Source organism: Nicotiana sylvestris, chromosome 6 (genome assembly GCF_000393655.2).
Source record: "Nicotiana sylvestris chromosome 6, ASM39365v2, whole genome shotgun sequence".
Taxonomy (NCBI): domain Eukaryota; kingdom Viridiplantae; phylum Streptophyta; class Magnoliopsida; order Solanales; family Solanaceae; genus Nicotiana; species Nicotiana sylvestris.
The window spans coordinates 31,085,484-31,095,281 of NC_091062.1; the positions used below are offsets into that span (position 1 = coordinate 31,085,484).

General features: G+C 41.5%; 2 protein-coding genes across 2 annotated transcripts; both read left to right on the forward strand.

Moving 5' to 3' along the window:
* Positions 1 to 2,432: 2,432 nt before the first annotated feature.
* LOC138870434 (uncharacterized) lies at positions 2,433 to 4,938 on the forward strand. The gene is made up of 3 exons (XM_070148238.1): positions 2,433 to 2,732; positions 4,573 to 4,635; positions 4,924 to 4,938. The coding sequence occupies exons 1-3, from the start codon at positions 2,433 to 2,435 to the stop codon at positions 4,936 to 4,938; spliced, it is 378 nt and encodes a 125-aa protein (XP_070004339.1).
* A 3,188-nt stretch (positions 4,939 to 8,126) lies between these two features.
* Positions 8,127 to 9,474, forward strand: LOC104223168 (cell division control protein 2 homolog D-like). Its single transcript, XM_009774541.2, has 2 exons — positions 8,127 to 8,841; positions 9,066 to 9,474. The coding sequence occupies exons 1-2, from the start codon at positions 8,127 to 8,129 to the stop codon at positions 9,287 to 9,289; spliced, it is 939 nt and encodes a 312-aa protein (XP_009772843.1). The 3' UTR covers positions 9,290 to 9,474.
* The last annotated feature ends 324 nt before the right edge of the window (positions 9,475 to 9,798 follow it).

Consider the following 9,798-nt stretch of genomic DNA (forward strand, 5'->3'; position numbering starts at 1 on the left):
CCTAAGAAGGATGGCAAGACCAGGGTGTGTGTTGACTATCGGGATCTCAACAAGGCGAGTCCAAAACACAATTTCCCATTGCCGAACATCCATATCTTGATCTATAATTGTGCCAAACATGAGATTGGTTCTTTTGTGGATTGTTACGTGGGTTATCATCAGATCTTAATGGACGAGGAAGATGCAGAAAAGACGGCATTCATCAAGCCGTGGGGAATGTACTGCTACTGGGTCATGCCATTTGGCTTGAAGAATGTTGGGGCAACCTACATGAGGGCAATGACAATAATATTCCATGATATGATACACCAAGAAATCGGGGTGTACGTGGATGATGTGATCGTGAAGTCTAGAAAGCAGTCTGACCATGTCTGGGATCTGAAGAAGTTTTTTCGAAGGCTTCGCAGGTACAATCTCAAGCTTAATCCTGCAAAGTGTGCTTTTGGTGTGCCGTCTGGAAAGTTGTTGGGGTTCGTAGTCAGCCGCCGGGGCATTGAACTGGATCCATCGAAAGTCAAGGCCATCCAAGAATTGCCACCTCCGAGAAATAAGACCGAGGTGATGAGTTTGTTGGGGAGATTGAATTATATCAGCAGGTTCATCGCTCAGCTCACAACAACTTGCGAGCATATCTTCAAACTGTTAAAGAAAGACATTGCGGTCAAATGGACAGATGAATGTCAGGAGGCATTTGATAAGATAAAGGGGTATTTGTCAAATCCACCCGTGCTGGTCCCGCCATAACCAGGGTGACCTTTGATTCTATATTTGACGGTTTTGGACAATTCATTCAGTTGTGTATTGGGTTAACATGATATCACTAGCAGGGAGGAGAAGGCCATCTATTACCTCAGCAAGAAATTCACGTCGTACGAGGTTAAGTATACTTATCTTGAGAGGACATGTTGTGCCCTAACCTGGGTGGCACAGAAGCTAAAACATTATTTGTCATTGTATACTACTTACCTCATATCTCGCTTGGATCCATTGAAGTATATCTTTCAGAAGTCTATACCCACAGGGAGGCTTTCAAAGTGGCAAATCCTGCTCACAGAGTTTGACATTGTCTACGTGACTCGAACTGCAATGAAGGCACAGGCCTTGGCGGACCATTCGGCCGAGAACCCGATTGATAAAGACTATGAACCTTTGAAAGCTTATTTCCCCGATGAAGAGGTGATGTACATTGACGAGTTAGAGCAAGTTGAGAAGCCGGGATGGAAACTTTTCTTTGATGGGGCTGCAAACATGAAGGGCGTAAGGATAGGAGCAGTACTTATTTCTGAAACAAGGCAGCAATACCCTGTTACGGCTCAGCTTCGTTTTTACTGTACCAACAACATGGCTGAGTACGAGGCATGCATTCTGGGTTTGAGGTTAGATATGGATATGGGTGTCCAGGAAGTCTTGGTCTTAGGTGACTCGGACCTCCTGGTGCACCAGATTCAGGGAGAATAGGAAACATGGGATTTGAAACTCATACCGTACAGACAATGTTTGCATGATCTTTGTCAACGGTTTCAGTCAATAGAATTTAGGCATATCCCAAGGATCCATAATAAAGTCATTGATGCTTTGGCTACTCTGGCGTCAATATTACACCATCCAGATAGGGCTTATGTGGACCCTTTGCAGATTCAGGTCCGTGATTAGCATGCTTACTGTAATATGGTAGAAGAAGAACTTGATGGGGAGCCATGTTTCCATGATATCAAAGAATACCTCCGGATGGGGGTATATCCGATACAGGCCACAGGTGATCAGAAAAGAACAATTCGACGATTGGCAAGCGGATTTTTCTTCATTGGAGGGGTGTTATACAAAAGAACTCCAGATCTTGGATTGCTAAGATGCATAGATGCCAGACAATCCACAGTTATCATGACTGAGGTACACTCTGGAGTTTGTGGACCGCATATGAGTGGGTACGTTCTGGCAAAGAAGATTCTCCGAGCAGGTTATTACTGGCTCACTATGGAGCGAGATTGCATCAGTTTTGTGCGCAAGTGTCATCAGTGCCAGGTGCATGGAGATTTGATTCATTCCCACCATCTGAATTGCATACAATGTCGGCACCATGGCCCTTTGTTGCTTGGGGCATGGATGTCATTGGGCCAATCGAGTTAGCAGCATCAAACGGACACAGGTTTATTCTAGTAGCCATTGATTATTTTACCCAGTGGGTTGAAGCGAAAACTTTCAAATCTGTGACCAAGAAAGCGGTGGTCGATTTTGTGCATTCAAATATCATCTGTCGGTTTGGGATTCCGAAGGTAATCATCACGGACAATGGTGCTAATCTCAACAGACACCTGATGACGGAAACCTGTCAGTAGTTTAAGATCATACATTGCAATTCCACCCCATATCTCCCCAAAGCGAATGGAGTAGTCGAGGCAGCCAATAAGAACATAAAGAAGATACTTCGGAAAATGGAGGAAGGGTCCAAACAATGGCATGAGAAGTTACCTTTCGCATTATTGGGTTATCTCACTACAGTTCGCACTTCAGTAGGGGCTACTCCTTATTTGTTGGTGTATGGTACGGAGCCAGTAATACCCGCAGAAATTGAAATCTCATCCCTTCGAATTGTCGCTGAGGCAGAAATTGATGACGTTGAATGGGTCAAAACCCGCTTGGAGCAATTAAGTCTGATTGATGAAAACAGATTGGTAGTAGTATGTCATGGCCAATTGTACCAACAGAGAATGGCAAGAGCATATAATAAGAAGGTACGTCTACGGAAGTTCGAAGTGGGTCAGTTAGTGTTGAGACGTATCTTGCCTCATCAGGCTGAAGCAAAAGGAAAGTTCGCCCCAAACTGGCAGGGGCCATTTATCGTAACTAGAGTGTTGTCCAATGGTGCGTTATATTTGACAGATGTGGAAGGGAAATGTGTGGAAATAACTATCAATTCCGATGCAGTCAAGAGATACTATGTATGATTTCTTTGTTTGTTTGTACTTGTTTGTAATTGGCATATTTTGAAGATTGAAATGACGAAGGCGTTTTGTTCTGCTATCTAAAACACTTTATCCCTCGTCACCCCTTTTGAGCCTTATTTATTTTCTTTCTTACCCCTCCTTCGGAGTCAGTAGCGAAGATCATAAGCACAAGCATGAAAGATAAGTAAAGGAAAAGGAGAAAAGAAAAGAACGAAAGGGAGAGGAGAAAAGTGAAAATTGAAGAAGAAAAAAAGAGAAAAAACGAAGAGAAAGAAAAGAAAAAAAAAGGAAAAAAACAACAAAAAAAGAAAAAGAAAGCAAAAAGAGAAAGAAAAGAAAGAGAAAATAGAAAATCACAACAACAAAGTAATTCCTATGACATGAACTATGTTCGACCTTATTCCTTTTAAGGATACGTAGGCAACCTCACGGTTTGGTCTCATCAAACAAAATCTAAAATCCCCCAAGCAAGAAACTGGGGCAGAAGTTGTGGTTATTGTGAGAAACCTAATTCCGAAAGATGTAATTCTAACCCATTTGAATTGTTTTGAGCCTTTTATACTTTTTCTTTCCAACCCGGTCCAAAAGCCCACATTACGGTCCAAAGAAAGACCTTCTGATCAATCTTTGGGAAATGCCAAGTAGAGCAGGTAAAGGTAATTCATGTCAGGGGCAACACTCTGGTTCAAGCAGGAAAATAAAAAGGAGAGAGTCTTATTGGTGAAATCCTTCACAGGCACCATAAGGCGACGGGAGTTGAGAGAAATAAAATGAGAGTCTTATTGGTGAAAACCTTCACAGGCACCGTAAGGCAACGGGAGTTGAGAGAAATAAAATGAGAGAGTCTTGTTGGTGAAAACCCTCACGGGCACCTTGAGGCGAAAGTGAGTTGAAAAGTCAACAAGTGAGAAAGGCTTGTTGGTGGAAAACTATTTCAAGGCACCGCAGGATGAATAAGGTCAAGGTTTGGGTAAAGTAATCCGGTCATGGAAATTTTGAGGCGACAAAGTACGGCAACTGAAAGTTGATTGGTTGGACAGATTGGGCCAATTAATCTGAAATGCATATCATGATCATTGGTACCAGCTGTTCCACTCAGATAAGTTTCTATTTCTTTTTCTTTTTCCCTTTGTAGCAGTTATCTGGTTTTAGATTCTTCTTATCCTTAACCCGCAAAGTCATTGCATTTCACTTTCTTTTGGGTTTATTTGTCTAAGAGGTTTTAATGTCAGTCTTGTCCCAAGTAAGTGGAAAAGAGTTTCAAAGCTCACTACCAACTCCCAAAATTGCAAATCACAATGTGGTCAGAGCATACTAAAGACAGCATGATGTAAGATGGGGTACAAGGAATCACCGGAAGTTTCATCGGTGGAATGATTTGGTAATGTCATGGGAGATGCAAAGGTTCAGATAAAGGGGCCAGAGGTGTGAAACAACAACACGGGTATAGAACACTCGGTTCATCAAAAGGTCGTGGGATTTGAAAGTCAGTCAGAAAGTCAAAGCGGTTCAGGGTCAGTTCGGGAAAGCCATTCAGAACAAAACAATGCAGTGGAGAGATCTTCAGCAAGAATGCCATCAGCTAACCACCACTTTAAACTGACAAATTTTTATTTGATTGAAACAGGGGCAGAAAATTCGTTTGCTTCGGAGAAACTCTCTACAGGGGAAAGAGCAAGTATCAAAACAGGTTTGACCGTAAACTTTCAGGACCCTCCTGGAAAATGGGACCTAGTTTAAAGTTCAAAAAGGGCATAATTTAGCATAAATGTATCCCAAAAGAATATAAGTTAGCTTAGAAGTTTGCATGTTCGAGATATGATTCAATTAGGAGTTTCCAGGACCCTCCTGAATAATGGGACTTAGCTGTAAAATTTTTGTTAGATAGCAACATTTAGCGTAAATTTTGTTGTAGGGTAGTATAATTCAGCCATAAAAGTTGTCACTCTTAAGATAAAACTCGAATTTTGATTTGCAGGACCCTCCTGAATAATGGGGAGTAGTTTGAAGACCCTCTTAGATAACAAGATTTAGCAGGAGTCACACTTTAGAAGATATAATGTAGATTTTTAATTGTCATTTAACTAGGAATTTCAGGACCCCCTGGATAATGGGACCTAGCTTTAAATTCTTAGTAATACGTGGTAATACGATTTATTTTTACACTCACATCTGTACCCAGCCACCAAACTAGGGCAGGAAAATTTTCTTCATTTTGTCTATTTTTGAAGTCAGGAACCCGCCTGGAGAGCAGGGAATACATTTCAAGTTGAAGTCAGGAGCCCGCCTGGAGAGCAGGGAATATATTTCAAGTTGAAGTCAGGAGCCCGCTTGGAAAGCAGGGAATACTTTCAAGCGTAGCAATCAGGAGCCCGCCTGGAGAACAAGGGAGTACAATTTAAATTTTAGGTGTCGAATTCTTTGTTGAAGTCAGGAGCCCGCCTGGAGAGCAGGGAGTACTTTCAAATTAGCAGTCAGGAGCCCGCCTAGAGAGCAGGGAATACTTTCAAATACATGCAGTTAGGAGCCCGCCTAGAGAGCGGGGAATACATTTCAAGTTGAAGTTAGGAGCCCGCCTGGAGAGCAGGAAATACTTTCAAGCGTAGCAATTAGGAGCCCGCCTGGAGAACAAGGGAGTACAATTTAAATTTTAGCTGTCGAATTCTTTGTGAAGTCAGGAACCCGCCTGGAGAGCAGGGAGTACTTTCAAGTTGAAGTCAAGAGCCCGCCTAGAAAGCAGGGAATACTTTCAGGTTTAGCAGTCAGGAGCCCGCTTGGAGAATAAGGGAGTACAATTCAAGTTTTGGTTTTTCAAAATTCTCATTGATATTCGGTAATGTGATTCGTTTTACACTCACACATGGGCCCAGCCACCAAACAGGGGTAGAAAGTTCTCTTTGTTTTTTGTCTATTTTGCTGAAGTCAGGAGCCCGCCTGGATAGCATGGGAGTACACTCACGTTTTGAAGTCAAGAACCCGCCTGGATAGCAGGGGAATATATTCATGTTTCAAAGTCAGGAGCCCACCTGGACAGCATGGGATTGCATATTAAGTTCAGCAGTCAGGCATCCGCTTGGAGAAAGGGAAGCATCTCAGTTTACAATTCAAGACGGCAACAAAGGAATTTTACCAAGAGAATACAAGACAACAAGGCAACAAGAAACAGAAGATCAAGTTTGAAGATCAAGATATGATTTTGTAAAGCATAGATCATAGTCTAGGCTAGCATCTTTTATTTTTGATATGGTGTAATAAGGGGTTCAGTGAGCAGCAACAGTGAAAATCATAGCTCCATGGTAGTCCCAGCTACCAGACATTCCTGAACTACACTGACCTGATTCCTTTTTAGCCAAGGATATGTAGGAAACCTCGGAAGCAGAGTGCAGTCAAATCTTTCAAAATGCTTCCCACGGAGTATTCAAACAGGCAAAAATCGCTCGTATCCGCTCACTTATCTTTGCGCGAAAACTCTTCGTGTTTCCGGGCAAAGAGGGGCAGCTGTGAGCACGTGATTTTTGCCCTATATGAATTATTCCAACAAATTCAAAACAAAATAATTTCTTTTAGTTTTTGCAATTTTGTTGGATTTCGTGGCATTTTCTGTTAATTATTTGCATTTGTATGTGCACGTTTATTTTATTTAATTCATGAAAAATACAAAAAATATGTTGCATCTGCATTTAGGATTTAATTTTATAATTTTAGATTAATTAGCAAATTAGTTTGTTTTATAAAAAATGAAAATCACAAAAAATAATTCATTTTGCATTTTTACTTTTTAATTTTGAATTGTATAATTTTTCTTTAAATTTAGGATTTAATTAGTTAATGTAAATACCATGGTAAGTGATTAATCTAATTGTGTAGGTTAATTTAGTTTAAAAAATTATTATTAATTAATTTAGGTTTTATTTTAATTTTTGAAAAGAAAAGTATTTTGGAATTGAAAAAAAAAAAGAAATGAAAGAAGACCTAAATCTGGGCCAAAACTAATCCAAATTTCCCCAGCCCAAACAAAAACTACCCAATACTCGGCCCAAACCACCCTAACCCGGTCCGGCTTCCCCCCCCCAAACTAAACGACATCGTTTCAATAAGTGTTGATCTGAGCCGTTGATCTCCCCTTGATCGAACGGCTCAGAACTGAAGCCCCAAGAGTATTTAAGTGTCCGAAACCCTTCCCCCCCCCTCAGAACCCCTTGTGTTCAACACCCCCACCAGAAGCACCCCGAAATCCTAGCTAAGTCGCCTCCAAATTCCCCGGCCTCAGGTGGCGGCGCCACCTCCAAACGCCACCAAAATCACACCACTGAACCGCTTTGACCCCCTCGTTCTGAATCCCCACTCCGTTTCCCTCGAATGTAGCCCAATATTCTCGAATATTAGATCAGAGGATGAACCATAGAATCCCCAAGTCTTAAATCAAGGTTTAGTTGAAGATTTTAAGGCTCAGTTCGACTTTAATCGCATGTTTTTGACAAAGAACATACGATTAATCTCGGTTTGGGCCGGAAATTGGAGATGTCAAAGCGTAAAGGCTATTTCGTGTTTGTCCGAGATCCCTAGGTATTCTTCTGGCCCCATTGGTATTTTGTTTCCTCATCCTCACCTTCTTCTATTCTTTCTCTTATTTTCTGATTTTTATTCTGTTTCTTTTTATTTATCATTCTTCTTTATCTTCCGTACCTGCATGTTAGATTTAGGATGTGTGTGATTGTAAGTTGGGTCTTGTGTTCAAGTGCGGATAGTCTGAATTTGCATTGTCTTTTTGGGCTTAACTTCATTCCGAGTCTTCAGAATCTCAATTTGAACGTTTGGGTTTTGGGGTTTTTCTTAGTATTGATTGGGTTCACAAGATTAAAAAGCCAAATGAGAGTTGAGCTAGGTTTTCAGCTTGACCCAATTAGCTTGATCAGTTGACCCGGGTGGTTCTGGGTAGTTTCAGAGTCTTTAAAGGGTATTCTAGGGAATTGGCCTAAGGGAATCCTGCTATAACAGACTAGGAAGCTTCTAGGAAGCTGGGGAAGGGGTTGGTTCTGATTTTCTATTTTTTTTAAAGGGTATCTGACCTATAATAAAAATGAAGAAGGGGGAAAAGTGCAAAACTAAGCCTGCCCTAAATTTACACAAAATTCAAAACCCATAAACAGAGCAGAGAGCGATTGAGAGAAAGAGAGAGAAATGGAGACTGTGAAAAAGAGTGCATCGGCCATGGAGGCATTCGAGAAGCTTGAGAAGGTAGGGGAAGGTACTTACGGAAAGGTGTACAGAGCGAGAGATAGGGTTACTGGCAAAATCGTAGCACTGAAGAAGACGAGGCTTCATGAGGACGAAGAAGGTGTCCCTCCTACTACTCTCCGCGAGATCTCTCTTCTGCGGATGCTCTCTAGAGATCCTCACATCGTCAAACTGATGGATATTAAACAAGGCCAGAACAAAGAAGGAAAGACGGTCCTATACTTGGTGTTTGAGTACATGGATACTGATGTCAAGAAATTTATTCGTAGTTTCCGCGCAAATGGAGAAAACATTCCCCCTAAAACTGTCAAGAGCTTGATGTACCAGCTGTACAAAGGAGTTGCTTTCTGCCATGGTCATGGTGTGTTACACAGGGATCTGAAACCACACAATCTTCTGATGGACCGTAAGACAAATGTGCTCAAATTAGCAGATTTTGGACTTGGCAGAGCTTATACTCTGCCCATCAAGAAGTATACGCATGAGATATTAACCCTGTGGTATAGAACCCCTGAGGTTCTTCTTGGAGCTACTCATTACTCCACAGCAGTTGACATGTGGTCTGTTGGTTGTATATTTGCTGAACTGGTCACAAAACAAGCCCTCTTCCCAGGAGACTCTGAGCTGCAACAACTGCTTCACATTTTCAGATTGCTAGGTACTCCTAATGAAGAACTCTGGCCCGGGGTGTCAAGAAGTATACGCATGAGATATTAACCCTGTGGTATAGAGCCCCTGAGGTTCTTCTTGGAGCTACTCATTACTCCACAGCAGTTGACATGTGGTCTGTTGGTTGTATATTTGCTGAACTGGTCACAAAAAAAGCCCTCTTCCCAGGAGACTCTGAGCAGCAACAACTGCTTCACATTTTCAGATTGCTAGGTACTCCTAATGAAGAACTCTGGCCCGGGGTGAGCAAGCTAGTTAACTGGCATAAATACCCCCAATGGAACCCCCAGCCACTCTCAACTGTTGTCCCTGGTCTAGATGAAGATGGGCTCCATCTTCTATCTGAGATGTTGCATTATGAGCCAGCTAAGAGGATTTCAGCAAAGAAAGCTATGGAACACCCCTATTTTGATGATCTGGACAAAACTCCTCTCTGAAGTCCTGCACCATGACCCCATCTGTTGAAGTTCCAACTTGTTAACTACAAAATTCTCATCAGCCGAGAACAACAAACCCATATAACTCCTCATCGCAAGCTTTTATTGCTTTCCTCAAGCATCTTTTAATAGTATCAATTAGTATGATACGCTTCATCTAAAAACCTTGTATTTCTATATCAATTGGATCAATGTAGCACAATTGTGTGCAATGATACATTTTGCTATCGAATTGCTTGAAATGTTTTAGCTGCAAAAAAAAAAGCCTGCCCTAATAGCTTGCCTATAAAGGAAGCTTTTCTTGCCTTTCAAGGCAGACCGAAGAGACTAAAAAGAGAAAATAAATTCTGAGAAAATAAAAAATGGCTGAGAATTCTATAGCTACACTGATTTCCAGCATATTTCTTAGATAAAAACTGACCAAATTCTGTATCAGCTGGGGATTTCTGATTTTCTTCATTAGTTAAATCTTTGAAAGTTTCACATCGGGCACCTGGGTTGGGAGAAGG